The sequence below is a fragment of the Venturia canescens genome, chromosome 2, assembly GCF_019457755.1.
Source record: "Venturia canescens isolate UGA chromosome 2, ASM1945775v1, whole genome shotgun sequence".
NCBI lineage: Eukaryota > Metazoa > Arthropoda > Insecta > Hymenoptera > Ichneumonidae > Venturia > Venturia canescens.
In genome coordinates, this window is record NC_057422.1 from 7,395,230 (window position 1) to 7,413,231 (window position 18,002).

The 18,002-nt window shown below is 44.7% G+C and overlaps 2 protein-coding genes across 3 annotated transcripts in view; one reads left to right on the forward strand and one right to left on the reverse strand.

Moving 5' to 3' along the window:
• LOC122405706 (protein FAM76A) overlaps positions 1-18,002 on the forward strand; it is a 60,631-nt gene that overhangs the window by 4,803 nt on the left and 37,826 nt on the right. The window contains exon 7 of one of the 2 annotated variants that reach the window (XM_043410605.1): positions 5,308-5,325. The exons of the other annotated variant lie outside the window; for it this stretch is intronic. The gene's annotated coding sequence lies outside the window, so the exon portion shown is untranslated. Of the gene's footprint in view, positions 1-5,307; positions 5,326-18,002 lie in introns of those variants that run through there. 2 annotated transcript variants of the gene reach the window in all.
• Positions 1,012-12,269, reverse strand: Blimp-1 (PR domain zinc finger protein 1). The gene is made up of 8 exons (XM_043410600.1): positions 10,755-12,269; positions 9,020-9,190; positions 8,667-8,786; positions 7,949-8,074; positions 7,739-7,865; positions 5,542-7,527; positions 4,988-5,332; positions 1,012-4,758 (listed from the first exon to the last, which is right to left on the reverse strand). The coding sequence occupies exons 2-8, from the start codon at positions 9,182-9,184 to the stop codon at positions 4,598-4,600; spliced, it is 3,030 nt and encodes a 1,009-aa protein (XP_043266535.1). The 5' UTR covers positions 9,185-9,190; positions 10,755-12,269; the 3' UTR covers positions 1,012-4,597.

Here is an 18,002-nt window from a genome sequence, read left to right on the forward strand (position 1 = left end):
TCAAGATAAGTTTGCAAGATAAGTGAGAAACCGAGATTAGTTTTTCTTTTTTTTTTTTGTTTTTTCTTGTATTTCCATCTCCGAGCAAATGAATCATTTGAAGTCTTCTCATTTTTAAGGAATTGTTAATACGTCAAATTTAAGGTACACTCAACAGGATAATACGAGAGTATAAGCGAGCGATTCGAGTGTGACATGAAGAGAGAATGAAAGAAAACAAAATCATTATTATTAATATTATTATTATTATTATTATTGAAATTGAACGAATAACCGGCCGACTATTGTGTGCGACTGGTATTACGATGTTTTATTACTTATTGACGAATGTAAACGACGACGATGAAAGTGAGAGAAAGAGAGAGAAAGAGAGAGAGAGAGAGCAAGAGGATTTGGTGATTGTAGAAATGAATTTACAATAAAATCATGAAAAAAATGCACATTCAAAAAAGTCTTTCCCCCATCGAAGATTCTCTTGAACGATAATCTCATCCAGATCCGTATTTATCCAACATTTCAACGCTTCTCCAAAACTTCTTTTCTTACCAACGGTTCCAAAGAATCTTGAGAAATCATTCTCCAGAAAAAAAATAGGATTCAATCGAATCCGATAGAAACTCGATGGCCCTCCACCCACCGTTTTTCGTCCTCTCCCATCACCCAATAATTCGCCTTTTCATTTCTTCTTTTCTCGAGACGAAAGTTTTGAGATTATGGAAAAATTGAAAGAATAAACGACGCTAAATTATATTGAAGCAATTTTGGAATCTGCGACCTTCGAACGCAACCACATGTTCGTTTTTTCTTATTCTAATTCTCTGAGCTTCGAGAACTCATTCGGACGGAGAAAATTCGACACCATTTGAAACACACACACACAAATATAATAATCCATCCAAACGATAATCTTCGCTGGCTTCCAACAATGGAAATTCCAATATTATCGTTGTTTTCGCTCATTGTGCAAAGGAATGGACAAAAGGGGAACATTTGCTTCGTCTATTACGCGCATTTAAATATCCAACAGCCATATATTTATTCTTTATTTTAAGAAACAAATGCTAATTGAGCATTACCTATTCGATAATTATAATTATAATAAATGCGTAACAATTTTTCTTCATCTTCTTTCTGTTGTTGTTGTTGTTGTTGTTGTTTTTTCAATCTTACTATTTACGAAGTGTAAGGATAATTAACATTTAATTTATAGTCGTTTAAATACGAACGTGCGCGTCGTACACGTGTCACTTGTTCTCACGAGTCTTGAGTTAACGGTACATATTTCGGAGTTGATCCTCTCCCATTTCTGTTCATTTGTTTATCTTTAAGAAACAGTGAGAACTAAATATTGCTTGGTTGCTTCATTTCGCTGCTTACTCGCGCATCGTAGTTTCGTTCTCTTTTAGTTTCGTCATCGATAATTCGTACTACTTTCAGCCTATTTACATGGTGGTTTCGAATCTCTACTTCGATCTCGAGCTAATTGCGCTTTTCGTCGATTAACAAAATTCAACGTTTGCGCGCTGCGCTCACTCTTTTTCAAAAATGTTTCTACAAATTTTAGCGCGTTTTAATCGTAATTGCTATTTAGTCTTGTTCGCGCGGTTAATCTTTTCGCGTTATTCTTTGCTCGTTATTTTTTTTACTTTTTCGTTCCTTTACATTATTTATTTATACAGTGCTTTTTGAATGCAGGCAAGGTAGCTAATCGAGGCAATTCACAAAATGACTTTTGCGTCGCGCGGCAATGCCTTCGGAAGAAGCTTGTGATTTATCTCTCGGAATATATCGGACTGCATCGTTCTTGTTTTTCTTCTCTCGCATACATATTTACTATCATAACATTAGTTTGAATTGACTTCGTGATAATAAAAATTGTGTATGTGTGTGTGTGTTTGTGTGTGTGTGTGTGTGTGCGCGTGTGCGTCTGTGTGTCTATGTGTATGTAATGCAACGCACCATTTCCAGAAGAATAATTGCGTGTTATTTGCCTGGAAGCCTCCTTACGCTTTTACGTTCGTATCATTTTTCATTTTCGTATTTGATCGTATTTTTTTAGTTTTCTTTTATATTTTTTCTCTCATAATATTTCTTCTTTTTTATCTTCGTTTTGATCGCTGCCGCATCGATGCGACGTTCGGTTTTTTCAATTTTTTTGTTCTTTATATTTCTTCTTCGTCTTTGTTTGTCTCGATTCTCGCCGATATTTCAAGAGTATATTCGTACGACTAGAAAAATGTGGAGTTAGCCCGCTCCTCGCGACTGACATCGGAAAGCCCAATTATACTTTTCACCGTTTTTATAACCCGAAAATGAATTTACACATTTGTCCCAACAAAGTGATCCAACTCCGGTCGCTGTTGCGGTGCGGTGCTTCACATTTTTTGTTTTCCCTTATTTCTCGTCCTTCAAGTCCCCCGTCTCAACGCTGCTCTCGGAGCATTCACTACAAATTACGTTCCCGTGGCTTTCGGGCATTTCCGCGTTGTGCCTGAATCATCCACGTTGCCTGTGCGCCCTTTTTTTTGTCATCCTTCGTACCCTCCTTACGAAAAAGCGGCCAATTTTTTCTTCCGTTCCTCTTAATCCAACCGATTTATTTATTTTATTCATTTCCTTTCGTTTCGTAGAGAAGAAAATTTCGACAGAGATCCCTCGATACATTTATACAAACGGGTTTGGAATATTTATGTATGTATATCAGTCTGCGAAAAGTTGTTGAAAATACGCTCGTACAACAGCGACGGAATGCTCCTTCGTCTCGAAACTCATTTTATTTGGGTCTTTGTCAACGCGAGAGATCCCTTTTTCTTGATTATTTTTCATGAAATGATTTTTCACCGAAGTCTCCAACGGTCGGTGTTGTACGACAGTATTTTGTATTCGTCGGTAGGCTGCTCTCGTTGCTCACCTCGGAGTCGACCTCGTCTTTCTATCATACAATTTATTGGAAGTTATGCTTGGAGGAGGAGGAGGAGGAGAGAGAGAGAGAGGAATAGCAGCGATTTTCGAGTGAAAAAACTGGAATAAAATTTAAGAGTGAATTTACTCTTGTAGTGAATTTGCATTAGTGAAAATCAAATCTAGAAGCAAAAGGTCAATTGAGCGTTCTTGTCGTTCCATTATCTCCTGAAAGATTTTCAGCTCTGTCTCTATTGAGATCTCGAGGGATATAGAAATAGAAGGAAAGAGAGAGAGACAGAGACTACCAAAAAATCCGGAGAATTTGTGCAGCGAAACTTGACTCGATAAACGAACAAGAAAAACCGTTGTACGTTTTAGCTGAGCCTTACATTTTCCAGACGAGCCTATTCCAATCAAACAATAAAAACATTTACGGAAGAATACTGATCGATATTCTGCATAAAACAAATTGGTATCTCGATAAGAGTCTCTCCCCTCGTTCTCACGATGATTTTAAGAAGTCAAAACATGCTTAAAAAATATATTTACAATATAAATATAGAATATCTAGGCTCGTGTATTATCGTTACTGCGTGAAAATGGATAGTGTGAAATTCGGAGGATCAATCCCTTCTGCGGATACTCCCTTAATGAAACATTTACGATCTAAGTGTTTTTTTTTTTTTTCTTTTCGTTTTTCTTCGTTTTTCAATAAGTTACTCATAAAAGAAGGAAAAGTTGGTGACCAATGCGAGAGATAACCGCGAACGCAGCCCACCGCTCGGCCAACCGACGGTATATAAATTATATATATTTATTTTTTTATTATATCTATAATAATTATATTTAAATTCATATATACATATATATGTATGAAAAGAGACATGAATCCGTATACATATATATCTATATATCGTTCATTCATAGCTTTTAAATATCTTCATTAAATTATCGAATAATTTTTAATCAATAATGTTAGTATATACAGGTACAGGTCTCGTATAGTTGCAGTCGTGTCGTCACTGGTTGTTATTGTTTTTCTTTCGTTCTAATCCCTTTCTTGTTCATTCACATCGAATTCCACGCTTATCTCGATGGATTTTGCCATCGAGAATCATCCCTTCGATCGCATCCTTTCTTTACCACATCATTTTCATGGAAAAGGTAAAAAAAAAAGAAAAAAAAAAATAAATAAATAAAAAAAAAACCCATAACTTTCTCGAACATTGGCGGGTGCCGACAAAATCCGCCAGTTTTCTCCTCGCCGCGCCTTCATTCAACAATAAAAACGAAAGATTTGTGAAAGAATGATGAAATAAGCGGAAGTCGTGAGCTCGTGCGCGCGCGGTCGCATATTTTTAAGCCCTAATTCGTTTGCGCGGCTGAGAAAAACCGCTGGAGCTTTAGCTTTGGAGTTTTTTTAGTCTTTCCACCGTTGAATTGGAGGAATATACGAGAGGGAACGAGGGAGAAAGAGGGGCCGAGTCTTCTTTAAAGCTCGTCTCGTTCGTCACTTTCACTCCCCGCGTCGATATTCTCGGCTCATCTCTCTTCCAATGCTCCCTCGAATTTCTCGTTTATTTTTTCAGCTTTTTTCCTCTTCGAGTTTTGTAATGAATCACCACGCGGAACTCGCGTACGCCGATTGGTCGAACGACATGCTCATCGATTCACCAATCGTTGGAACGTTCGGTTATGTGCACTCAATTATATGCGGTTGCGATGATTCTATCACACTCGGGCGACCTACCGAACTGTCCAAATTGTGGAGCGACGTCGAATGCGGACCGTGCGCACTCCCTCGTCTCTCGTAGTTCTCCATGTGCTCGAGCTCGCACTCCTTTTGCATGTTACCTGCAAAAAGGTTAACCTTTTTCACTCGTTTTCGGTAAATCGTAGAAATTTGTATTTCCCCACATTTTTTTCATCGATCGAGCCACAAGTTTCGAAATGATTTTAAAAATAAAATTCTCTTCGAAAATTGATTTCGGATGAGAAAAATGATGAAAGATCCGCGTAAATCGAAGAATTTTCGATCGAAACGAGTCCTAAAATGAAAACTCAAAATTCCATCGACACTCACCGACATTCATGTCAGAGCCATACTCGGTGTAGTAACTCGGAGATCCAGCCGCAGCGGCAAGAACCAATTCGTCCTCGATGTTGTTAGGTCGACAGCTCGTCGTTTTCCAATGCGTCCTGAGCCCACTGGCGCTTATGTACTTTTTGTCACAACCCTGACACGTGTAAGGCCTCTCGTTAGTGTGCAGTCTCTTGTGTAATTTGAGATGAACGAATTGGGTGAACTTGGCAGGGCACAGATCGCAAGCGTAGGGCTTTTGACCGGAATGAAGTCGGAGATGAGTTTTGAGATTGGAAGTCGAGCTAAACCTCTTTTTGCAGATCTCACACTGGTGAGGCTTTTCACCTGGAAAATTCGAGAAGAACGAGATTTCAATAGCGCTCGACAAGGAAAATACATTTCTCCGGATCAAAGGAATCATCGAACCCCGACGGAGACTGATGAAAATCGAGTGAAAGCAAACGCACCGAAGATGGTCGATTCTCGACAACGCCGCGTTCATTCCATTTCGCATAAAAATGGCAAATGGCTAATTAAAATAAATCAAGCCTTACCTGTATGAACGAGGTAATGTTTCTGAAGATGTGCCAGCTGAGTGAAGCTCTTGGTGCAAACGTTGCACTTGAAGGGTCTCTCTCCGGAGTGTGTTCTCAGATGGACCTTGAGATTGGAGAGTTGTCCGAAGGTTTTGCAGCAAACGTTGCACTCGTAGTGCATTTTGCCGTCCTTCTTTTTCAGGGGGTAAGGCAAAGATCTGTAGCCCCGTGAGCCTTGCGAGTTCGGGCTGAGCGAGCCGCTTTGGGAGCAGGCGTGATCGTCGGGGGAGAGAGAGCTCGCCGGGGAGTATCTGTTGATGGGTGACGAATTGGCGTGTATCGTCAGGCCGGGATGGTGTCCGAGATGGAGGTTGTGAGTGCCGGCGATGAGGTTCGACTGGTTCCCGTCGATCTGCATGGTCGAGGAGGTTGGCAGTTGGTGTCCGCTCGCGTTCTCGTGTCTCCGAGCTTCGTTTCTCTCGTAGCTAAGATTGCCAGCTGATGAGGGAGTCGGCGAGTAGGCGGTGCAGTTGATCGAGAGGGGGGCGACGTGCTGGTGGATGCTGCCGTTCGAATGGTACAGTCCGTAGGGGTACGGCGAGGGCGAGTGGATCGGGGAGATGGGGGAGACACTCGTGTTGTTCGAAGAGTTCAAATACATCGAGTTGCTCGATTCGATATGAGCGGAGGAGACGTTCGAACTCGAGTACAAAATGGTCGTGGTGCCGACCGGTGGGCTGCTCGATGAGTTCGGAACGTTGGTGGTGGTCGTCGCCCCGGGCGAGGGACTCTTGCTTTTCCTCGATTTTATGACGAGACCGTTGCTCGTCGTGGTCGGATAGAGGCCGATGCTCGTCGTCGTCGTTGTCGTTGCTGTCGCCGACAGAGCGTTGCTGGAATGCACGTTTGTCTGGCTGGCGTTGATGCTCGAATGCAACGAGTTGTTGCAGGGGTGAGAAGGGTTCACCGGGTTGCCACTGGTCGAGTGTAGGTTGCCAGGACTCTGGAGCATCGTCACGCTGCTCGTGGAGTTTACGATCGTGTTGCAGGGCTCCGTGCTCATCGGCAGGTTCGAACTCGAGTCCGGGCTGCACGGCAATATGTTACCGTATCTGTGGGATTTCTTGTACGAGTACGCCATTTCCGTTGGGCTGGACGGTGGTGGAGTTACCGAGTCCAAATGGCTCGCGTACACTCCGTGATTGTGACTCTGATGGGGATGGTTGCTGATAGAATTGGTGATGGAGTTGTGATGATGGATGTGAACGTTTGAGTTGGGGTTGCTGTTGCTGTTTACGACGTTGTTGTTGCTGCCAGGATTGCTGCTGTTGCTGTTATTATTGTTGTTGTTGTTGTTGTTACTGTCGGTGTTGCTGCGTAGCAGTATATTTTCCAGGATAGAACTGCTCGGACTCGTCACGTACGGGGGCCTCGAGTTGCTCGATATCGTAATCGGCAATCCTTTTGGTTCCGGCTCGTAGAAAGGCTTCGTACTTTTTTCCATTATCTCGTCGTCGTTCGAGGTCGATATGACGGTTTGCTTTTGCAAGAGCATCGGTGAGACCGATTTCTGAGGGATTTCTGGGGTCGCCGTGCCGCTCGACAATTCGTCCTTGTCCTTCGAGACCTCGATCGCTGCTTTCGCACTTTGAAAGTTATTGTAACTCTTCGGTATCTTTATCTTGACTTTCCTGTACTCGTTCTTAACGACCACGCTGTCTTGCTTGCTCCGCAACTCGTTGCTGCTCGGCACCGATGTTCTCGTGTTCTTACTGAAATCGAGCACGTAATTGTTCTCCGAATCAGACTCGCTGCTCTCCTCCGGCGGCGTTAGTATCTCGTCGTGATAACCGTTCGAATTGTAACCCTCGTCCGATCTCACCGAACCTTCCGTCGGCGTCATCTGGCAGCGCCTCTCGTATATCGTCGATTCCTTCAGGGGTAATACTACTTCGACCGTCGGTGCCGCTTCCGGAGACAGCGTTGATTGCTGGAAATGTTGTCCTGCAAAGAGCGCTGAGGTTGTAGATTTTTTGCTTATTTTTTTTTGTTAAAAAAAAAAATTAAAAAAAAAAAACAAATTCTTCAATCTTTACTCCCAAATTCCCATTTATTCTCTTTTTCGATCGATTTTTTAAATTTCTATCGTGCTCGACCTTTCTTCGGTATTTTTTCAAATTCCTCAAAGAATACTGAAATTCAAGAAAAAACTTACGTATTCGCTGCAGCATCAGTTCACCGGTGAGCGGATATTTCAGCCTCTCAGCAAACTCCCGGCAATACCACACGAGGAGCTCTTGATTCGGTAGGATTGGTTTGATGGTGTAAAAATAAATGTTCATCTAGAATAATAAAAGCGAGCGATGCAGCCAAAGTTTGCACAGGAAACTTTTATTTGCAGCTTTTTTCTTCAATTGAAACTTACCTTATATTGACAAGCTATGAGATTTTGGGATTCCGACGAATACGCAGGGTTGACGTACCTCATCCAGTTGGATTTCTGGACGTCATACCCATCGATGTAGTAGAACAACTCGTTGTTCTTGTACACCTGTAAACAGTCGAAAAGGAGCAATTAAACGTTTGAGAAATCAACAGTCTTTGAAGCTGCCTTCGTTTTTTTTTCATTTCTTCTTGTCTCGTCTCGTTGAATGCGAACAAACGATTCCGTCATATTTGACCGTGTAATTATTTCGTTGTAATTCATCACCGTGCTTCGGAAGATTTGCTCATGACCCCCCAGAATTTTCAATATAAAACGTTTTTTTTTTGTTTTTCTATTCAAACGATTTTCACTTGCGAGCACCGAAATGGATGTTTGATTTTGAAGATCAAATAAGAGTTTCGTTCCCTCGATGCAAGCGCTCATTACATTTTTTTAATCTTCTGAGTAGAATGATTTTCCGGATGACCAATCGTGGTAAACGAAAATTTGTCGTTTCAACAACTCATTCGTTCATCGAAAATGTCTTCGTCGCAGTGATAAAAAGTATTCGAATCGATCGAATTTTCGTTTGGATGTAAAATGTATTCTTCATCATCACGATTCGTTGAACCAACAAAGCTTTCGTTTAATCAACGAACGCCCCATTTTTTAGCACTATATAATTATGATTATCAATCGAAATTAATGTACGACTTACCCTCCAGAAATAATTCCGGTTGGCGTCAGCCGGCACCGAGTCTTTAGTGTAGACCTGACCGACAAGTGGACCGAAACGCGTCCCTTTGGGAATGTAACTCGTGCTCCAAACGCCCAACATCTGTACAACGATGAAACGAGCGTTGGTTAAAAATGAAGGAAGGCAGCAGAATGTTTTCGAGAAGAAAAAAATGTTGGTCGTCATGGACGTTCCGATCTCACGACAGTTTCATATTTATCGTTTTTAAATTAGCAAAAATAGGGAAAAAATATTGCGAGACAGGATGAATTGAATCATTTACGGACAATCGGATTTTCGAATAAACGTTGGAATGATCGTAAAGATTGACTCACGTCGTCGAGTGCTTGGGAAGGTTTGAGCACGAGATTCCTCGGCAGCGATCCTTCGGCACGATTGGCATCGTTCGGCGATGCCGACACATCGGGCACCAAATAAACTGCATGTTGTTCGAACTCTTCTTCCCTTAAGGTCGCGTGATCCCACTCGCTGGCTTCCATTCTTCACTAAAACCGAAAAGAAACAGAATTTTCAAACGACTTTCCTCTACAAGCCACGTTTTTTACGTCTGAGTACGATTTCCACATTTCGCTTTATTCCTCGCGAATAGAACGCTCGAAAAATATCACTTTTTTCGTGATTATTGAACGGAAAACAATCACGTTGAAATTTTTAACGCTTAAATGTAAAACGTCGATTACCCTACCCTGAAGACTGCTCATCGATACATTCAAACACGCTCTTCGCTCACGGAAACGAGCTGCCGGTTTTACGATCCTCGTGCGCCTTCGGGGCAGAATCTACTTGGCTAATAACGAGACGAATAGAGTGACTAATTCAATAAAACATCTCTCGCATTTTTGGGCTCGAAACTGTTTGGAATAATTGGAAAAAATAATGGTAGAGGAAACTGTGAATCGATCGAATAATTTTCGAAGGATTACGGTTCATTGAAACAACATTTACACTCAATCGTTATACGCTTTTGTGTCCCTGATCACCATTTATTTGGCGATAAACATCAAAGCGTCAAAAGCATCATTTTTTTCAAGCTTTTACAAACGAAATATCCAGTTGGATTCGACGTTACTGCAAGCAAAATTTATTTGGACGCCTGAAATATAAGGACGTATTGAAAAAAGTCGTTTCGTCCAGGCACCATAATTTGGTATTTCCAAAAAAAATCCCGTTTTCGTTTCTCGACGAAGCTTGAATAAACATTTGGTTGCTTGTACGAAATAATAGAGTTGAAAGCTCACGAATATTTCGCCAAAATTGTATTTTCAGCGATGACAGTTTGCTTCCGACTCGTCAAAGTGGTCGAAGCAAGTGCTCCAAATATAGCAGAAATGTGGAGGATTCGAATGAAAATATCTTGCGAGTATGCACAAACTCAGGAATATTAAGGATTTCGGGATTTTCCTCCACTTTCGGTTGCATACCGTGGGAATTGCACGCTTTAACATCGCGAAAGTGAAACCCGTCGACGCATTGATCGACTGCAAGAGGGGGTGGCGAGAGGGTGGAAGGTGGGCTGCACGAGGGTGGCAGTGAGTATAAACTCGGAGGTCCATCCTCCTGCGCCCCTCTTTCCTCTTGCACTTCGCCCGTCAACCAGCATTCCCGTTTCTCCTTGACTTTCTCGTGTTTAAATCTTGCAAATAAATTTCCCATTATTTATGTCCCCGATGATTTTTTCCCGATGGAATATGCTCTGGTAAAAACGTACTCCGGACTGGCAGATTCAAGGGGAAAAATGCATTGTTTTGTTCGGGGGAGGATGCGAAGAGTTTGGTGCAACGCCTCAGACATTCTCGCTTGACCCGCGAGGGAATCGATCGCACCGTTTTCATTTTCACTTCAGAGAACTCGGCGGCGTTCCGCACGACCTCTCGCGCATAGATATAATAATCATTATTTCGAGCAACAATATCAATAGTTTTTACGTCCCTGTATCCATTCATAAAACTGCTAGCATGTTGGTAGACCGAATGAGATTTGCAGGGAGAAATAATTTCCAGGTGATCGAATGGGGGGGGGGGGCATGAGAATATCAAAATTTTTACGTACACGAGTCTCACTGCTCGTTGAGAAGCTGCATGTGGGTCTCCAAAATATGCAGCACTTTCGACGAACACGGTCAAACTCGATTCGCCGTTTTTTTTTTTTTTTTTTATTTTTTTTTTTATTTCTTTTGTGGAATTGTTCTCAGAGTTTTTTTTATTTATCGTCTGCACACTTTTCGTTTTCGCACCACCTTTGTTTACTTGATTTTTATGTAATTCTGTAATTCTTTAATGAAATCGTCGAGATCATTTTCGCACGAGGTAATCCTTTGGGGATGGTAAATCCACGGAAATGCGTCGAACACTCGAAGTCACGTTCACGAGGAACAAACGATTTTGTTATTTTTTTCAACATTTACGTATCGTTCGATTCGAAATGGTGGTTTTTATACAATTTTTGGTATACTGGTAAGAGCTCTTCGTTTTTATTGAAATGGCGAAAAGGCTCGTTGGGAATATTGTTGAGAGTGCGAAAGTGTTTGTATCGATATCAGGACATCGAAAACCGAGCAGCTACTGAGCGGAGGTTTCGAGTTCCATTTTATTGGCGTTTTCTAGTCTTATTTATTATCGTGGTTAATTATTCGATATAATTAAATATTGGCTAATCGTTGATGAGTCGTTAGTGTTCTATATTATTGTGAGAAAATTATTCCCCGAAAGGGTTGTTCAGTCTGTTGGAAGCCGGCCGGAGCAAAGGTTACTGCCGCTGAGACAGATTTTCTATTTATTTTACAAAAAAATCGGCAACATTTTTCAGTTCGTTGGATCGGTGGGTGGGAACTATGAATTTTTTGGTCGGAGGAGCTTCTCGTTTTTTTTCACGTTCGTGCTCGTATGATTTTTCTCGACTGATCGCGATGCTTGTTATCCATCAGGGAAAATTGAGGTGGAGAATAGAGCGTGAGAAAAACCGGTCGACCAAAATCGCAAAAATCAAAGCACTTCCAATCGCGAAAGTCTCTCGAGTCGGAGTCGAATTTCATTAAACTGTCGATGACGATTTGAGAAAATTTGACTTCGAAACGAACCCCCACAATTATCACTTCCACACCTATTTTCACGAAACACTGTTGCATTAAAAAAAAAAAGGCTTCAACACATTCGTCGTCTTTCTCGTCCGTGCACGATCGAGTCAAATAACAAAAATAAAAAGAAATAAAAAAAGGAGAGTGCCTCAGAAAGGAGGAAGGATTTCAATGAATCTTCATATCAACGACCGTAGGACACTCGGGCTTTTGTAGAGATTTAAGTCATTTTTCGAAGCTCTTTAATCCTGGCCGAGCCTCGTTTATCGTTTGTTTGTTTTCAAGTTTCGATTTGCGACGACACTATCTCAGTATTGAGCACCCTTTGTTGGGAAAGAAACGAAAAATGTGCTCGGCTTATTTACGTACACGCGCGATATTGCTCCCTCGAATAAAGATTATTTTAAAAGACGTAACAAATTTTTTCTCGGTCCGCGACGACGTCGTTGGCTTTTCGTTGGTCGTCGTCGGCGCGGCGTTCGTCGCGGATGGCACAGTGTGGAACTCGGGTAGACCTGACCTAACCCAACACGAGTCGGCTTGGCTCGAGCCGTAGCTCTCTGCTTCGTTCCTCGCCGGTTGAGGGCGCGTATATCTATAGATAAACACGTGCATATACATGTATACACATTCGTATACGGACGAACACATTCGCGGCACAGTTCATACGATGCTCGCGTTGAGAGTGGGTGGTGGTGCATTTCTCTGCGCTGCGCTTTCGATCGACCCGCCGAAGCACGGAGGAAGAGAAAGAGAGAGAGAGAGAGAGCGAGAGAAGGAGGAGAGAAAACCACCCTTTCTGCTTGTACTCTCGCTCTTTCTATTCACACAGATATATCGCTCGTTGAAAACGAGAAGGGCGCCAAGGCAGCGGGTTTCTGCACTCGACGCACATCTTTTCAGTCGCGGATCACCGAAAAGCGTATGTACACGGATCCCCCACTCTCCCCGTCGCGTATATTTCTCCCCGTTTCATCGCCCCTGCACGTATCCCTCGCGTTCTAACGCGGCTGCACTCCCTGCAACCCCCGCCCTTTCGGAGCGTTGCAACCGCGTCTCTCGCCCCTTCGTCGGCCTTTTTTCCTCCGCCTCACCTTTTCGCCTGCTCTGCGTCCGCTTTGACATTTTCAGGTTTTCACCCGGTCATGCTTCAAAAAGCATCCGGAAGATGCGCCTCTCCCTCTCTTTATGTCTCTTCTGGAAATCCAAATGATTTTCCACCCGATTTTCCTTTCGGAGCAGTTTCGTTTTCCGGGTATCCTTTGTCATTTTTTACGAAAGCCTCTTTCGCGAAGAATCCAACTTTTCTCAGCTCCGCACACGCTCGGGGCGTAACCCACGTCTTTGGGTCGCGAATACTCGCCCCTCGGGCTTCGAAAAAGAAAACTTTTCTCGATTCTCCGCACGGTCGATACAGAAAACTGGCAAAGTAGTTCTCGCACTTTCATTTGAATTCGGCGCTGCGAATTATTCCGTCGAAACGTGGAAGCGTTCGATGCATCTCGTTTCCAAATTATCTCGATTCTCCGCATTTCAGCAAGAGCCGCGAACTCTTTATTATCGGCAGATTGGCAATTTTTCGCTTGCCATCTCATCAAAATTCTTCTCATATGACAGTTATTTTGTCTCCACAATTATGCGATAAAATCTATGTACCAATGCGTTTTCCCAGTCTCACTCAGTTTGAGTAACAACGCCTCGGGCATCGTCGGAGTAACGAAGCCGCCCTCGCGCCCTTTTATCTCCGCTTCCCAGTCGCGTCTGTGTGTTTTTACCTCGCGAGCGTTGCGCGCATGCATCCTTCAGCTCGCTCTTTCCGCCTCAGGCCGGTGCAACAAAAATGCGAGTCTTGATCCGCTGCTGCAGTGAGAGACGAGCGCGTCCAGATCTCTTCTTTCCTCGCGGAGGTGTGCATCGAGCCCTTTTCTTATGCACAGCATACAAATGAGACTTTCTGTCTCAACTCACCTACATTTTTACCACAATGAAGCTTCTTTTCATCAGTTAAAATCTTCATGGAACTTACACTCGAGCCTTCAAACGTCATTTGACGATTTGTTTTTTTATTCATATAATAAAAATCATTACGTTCCGGATTGAAAAGCCGCCGAAATCTTCACACGCTTTCAATACGAATTTCTCAGTCTCAAAGTCGTTCCACTTTAAATGAGACTCTCCATAATGATAAATCTAAAAATATATCTTAAATATGTAGATGCCGAATGAAAAGTGCACGGGCCCCGAGTTCCCTTCGTCAGGCTCTTTTTCGCCGGCGCTGTCCCCATTAATCCCGTTGGAATGAATCTCGATCCAGCCGACATTATAAAGAAGTTTCATGAATATCGTCGCAATATTATTTCGATCGGTGTCCGGGAAAAAGAACTCGCGAATGTTTTCCTCCTTCTTTAGGAGTCCGAGGCGTGTGATTATCCGCAACGAAGCTGAGAGAAACGACGCCGAAATTGATAGGCATCCTTCCTCGTCGTGACCGCGGCTAATGAGAGACGTAGCGGTTTCGGCACGAGGCCCAAGGTCATCGAACCTTCATGCGCCCCCAGCGTGCTCGCACTCCACAATCCAGACCACCGATCTCCTCCTCTCTCTTTCTTTCACTCCGCTACAGCAGCAGCAGCAGCAGCATGTCGTAGCGTGTCGGCACTACACACGATTTGACCCTTGCGCCTCCCGCCGATACGTTCAACCTACGATCTTCGCATACCGCTTTCGAGTGACGAAAAAAAAATGAAAAGTCCTCGATTTACGATATATTCGTGTTTCAAAGACTCGCGGGAGGAATCGAAGAAACGGGTTTCCAGGAATTTTTATTCATCGGTTTATAACGCGTTTGATAATCTCATTCATTCCTCCAAAATGGAGTCTCTTGTGACGCGAAATTCACATTGCAGAGCTTTCGTTGCACAAAAGTTTCTTCGGTTCTTCGTCTCTCGTGACTTCGCGTCGAAACTCTGCTGCGTCTGTTGAACTGACGAAAAACGATTTGCACACGCGAGTCAAAGCGAAATGCTCCGAATAAATTGAAGCTGACCCCAGTCGTCGTGTTACGTGCATAGTTCAAACGACGCTTACATAAGTTTTGTAACAGAGCGGACGCACTGACAAAAAAGATTTGAGAAAAGAAAATGGCAACGAGGGCGGGGGGAACGAATCATTGAAACACACCTCGGAAACTGCGAAGAATCGTTCAGCAGTGTCACGGAAATGAAATATTCGACGCGTCTTATTCGCATAATCGATGCAGGCCACACGAGGAATTTCCCTTTTCGTAAAACAGGAACGAAGCGAGCTCCGCTCTGTCTACTGTTATTCGTAATTTCCGGGTGTTTCTCGCGGCAGTAAGAGCCCGAGGATGCGATCGGCGAGCGCGCGGTAACAGCGGAGTAATACAGGAGTAGTACACACGCCTAGAGAAGAATTTCCGCGTGAATCGGCGACGACTACTAACCCAGATACGTTCTCGGGTCGTCGATCTTTTCCCTCCTCCCCCGAGACGATGCCCCCTCCGAACGTCGAGTGTGTACCAGATATAAATTTCCTATACAGTCTTATTATTCGCGCGTCGTGTTCGTCTCACATTTTATTATCGAAATTTACCGCGCGGAATGTTGGCCCGGAGGATAAAAATAATGGCAAAGTCATACTGAGAACAATAGAAATTCGTGGGTAACTTTGGCTTCGCGAGGGATCCGAAAGACCGTCAGAAAGCGAACAATGAGTCGCGGTGCTGATCGGTTGACGTTCTGCAACTTCATATTTGAGGCTGAGCAAAAAGTGCGGCGTCGATGTGCTCGAACGATGGCAGCGGCGAGGCCGGACTCGATAATGCGAATTCGAACTGACGGAATCCTCGATTTATAAATCGAACAAAAGCTACTGAGCGATGAAAATTAGGGCAGAAAGAATGATCGAGGCGGCGGAGCGACATTGCGATGATTCTGGCTTAAGTTCTCGCTCCCCGTCTCCCTGCTTGGACTCCCCACCTTGAAGAAAGTCTCTCTTCTGCACGAAGCTCGCGGGGGCTACGAGAGTTCATTCAACTTGTTCTGCGTCCGCGTTCTCATACAACAAATGCGGAACGCCAATAAGCCTGTGCAGGCTTGCACACATTTTTTCTCATATCTCGGTGGCGCGGCTCTCTTTCTGTTAAACTCGAAAGGGGAATGAGAAACGTAAAGGCGGTTTGAGATGGTTTGAGACGTCGGGGAGGCTCGCCGCTGAGGCATTCTGCGGCGATCTGTGAGATCGCAGCCGCGAATGCGAGGCTCCGAAGACACGTATGAACACGCGGATCTGCCTCGATGCCTCGATCTAGCGCTTGGAAGATCTCGTACGCAAACTCGTGTATAAGCGCAAAGTAGCTTCTGTCGCATTAGCCGCGCGGCGGTGCGCGATATAACGAAATGTAAACCGGAAAAGCGAGCGCAGGAGGAGAAGTGAATTAGCGAGGAGCGAGTGTGTTGGCGCGAGTAATAATGCAGCAATCTTCTCTTTTTCTGCGTGCCCCTTCCTTCCGCATCCGCACATCTGGTCGTCTCTTCCTCCGGTGGCCCGCGGCACACGGTAGTCGCGAAGCATCGGAAGAAAAAGCGAGAGACTGCGTCGGAGCAAGTGAGCGCAAACGCGTAAGACACGAGCGAGCCGAGGGCTCGGTATGAGGCCCCGCGTCGCGGCGAGCGTCCGCGGACTTGAAAGAAGGTCTCTGCCGGTCATTGTCCCACTTGGGATGCTCTTTGCGGCGGGGCCTCCGATTGCGGAGAGCGCGGATTGGCCGTTCGCGCCCGCCCTGGACTTGGACTTGGACTTGGAGTGTCGCGCGCGCGAGACATGCGCTTTCAGCCATCGATGCACGTACGCGCTTCGGGTTTATAGGCTCGTTCCGCATGAATCGGAACGATTCTCACCCGATACGAAAATTCCTCGTAGTTGTGCTATTTGCGAACGTTCTCTCGCGGAGTTGAAAGGCCTAGAAAATCCGATCGGTGCGTGCCCCCTCGCAGCTGCCCGCACGAAACTCCGAGTGAGAAAATCTTTTGCAAACTCTTCCTGCCGCTCCTTACTATTCGAAGGACGAAATCCATCGAGCCGACGAAGCAGTCCATGCGGAGAGCACCGAGTCGGACCACCGCGCCGTCGAGCACTCGCTCCCCCACAGCCATTCAATCGAGTCCACACCCCCTCGTCGTAACTACTTCGTAAACGTCTAAACAAGAGAATAAACTCAATTGAATAACGACGTTAACGAACGCTACGACGGAGTGGTCATAGCCGCGAGTCGAGGGCTCTGCTCGCGGGTTAACTTTGGCTCCGGGGCCTCTCATCAGTCCGCGAAGAGCTTTCCGATACCTGCTTCCCCTGCTCTTATCCCATTGAATGCGCGTCGGCGAGAGAGAGAGAGAGAGAGAGAGCTCGTTGCAGGTCACCGTATTGCTATTGCGTTCTCTTTCCGCACACCGTCACAAACGACGCGAGCGTCATTCTCGTTTCTCCGTTCACATTTACACATATATATATATATATACGAGAGCGACGAAACGAAGACGCGAAGCGAACGACACGAGGAACAAAATGCCCCGTCACTCGGCTAACTGTACTGTACCATCGACACACACACACACACACACGCACGCACACACACAGATATACGAGCGTGTGTGAGGAACGCGGAGGGAGAGTAGCCTGCACACCCACGGTCACCAGGCAAAGAGAGTAGCCGCGCTCGTATCGCGAGCATTTCTCTATACCTATTTATACGACGCAGCAGCTATGTATAAGCCCCCGGAATTATAAAAGGTACGAGCGATAGCGACTTCGGCTAATACATGCATACTTAACGTTTTACCGTATAACGACTTAACGTTACTCCTCGTGATAGGCGCGAGCCTCGTCGCAGCAGCAAAACATTGTTGGAAGGAACGCCTTTTCGTGCCGCGGCGATATGCACTTGGAGGATTGCTCGCGGTCGTTTCATTGATTCCGAAAGCCATGAAAACGGCTTCGAAGGCCGAGAATGAACCGTTATCGCGTCTGGGAGCTGTCGGAGTGTTTATCCAATTTTTCATCCCGGGAGCGGTGGAAATTCGTCGGAAGGAGTTTCACTCATTCGCGGCGTCTTTTTGTTTCTCCGATTTCGGGTAAACGTATGACTCGCGGGGGCTACGAAATTCGTGGAATTCAGAAACTGCCGATAATGCTCTTTCGCCGATTCC

Bases quoted from the DNA above. Each gene is read 5' to 3' on its own strand.
- Blimp-1 (XM_043410600.1), bottom strand. From the start codon at position 9,184: ATGGAAGCCAGCGAGTGGGATCACGCGACCTTAAGGGAAGAAGAGTTC. The intron at 7,866-7,948 runs GTAAGTTTCAAT...TTATTATTCTAG, and splicing joins TCATAGCTTGTCAATATAAG to ATGAACATTTATTTTTACAC. The intron at 4,759-4,987 runs GTGAGTGTCGAT...ACCTTTTTGCAG, and splicing joins TGGCTCTGACATGAATGTCG to GTAACATGCAAAAGGAGTGC.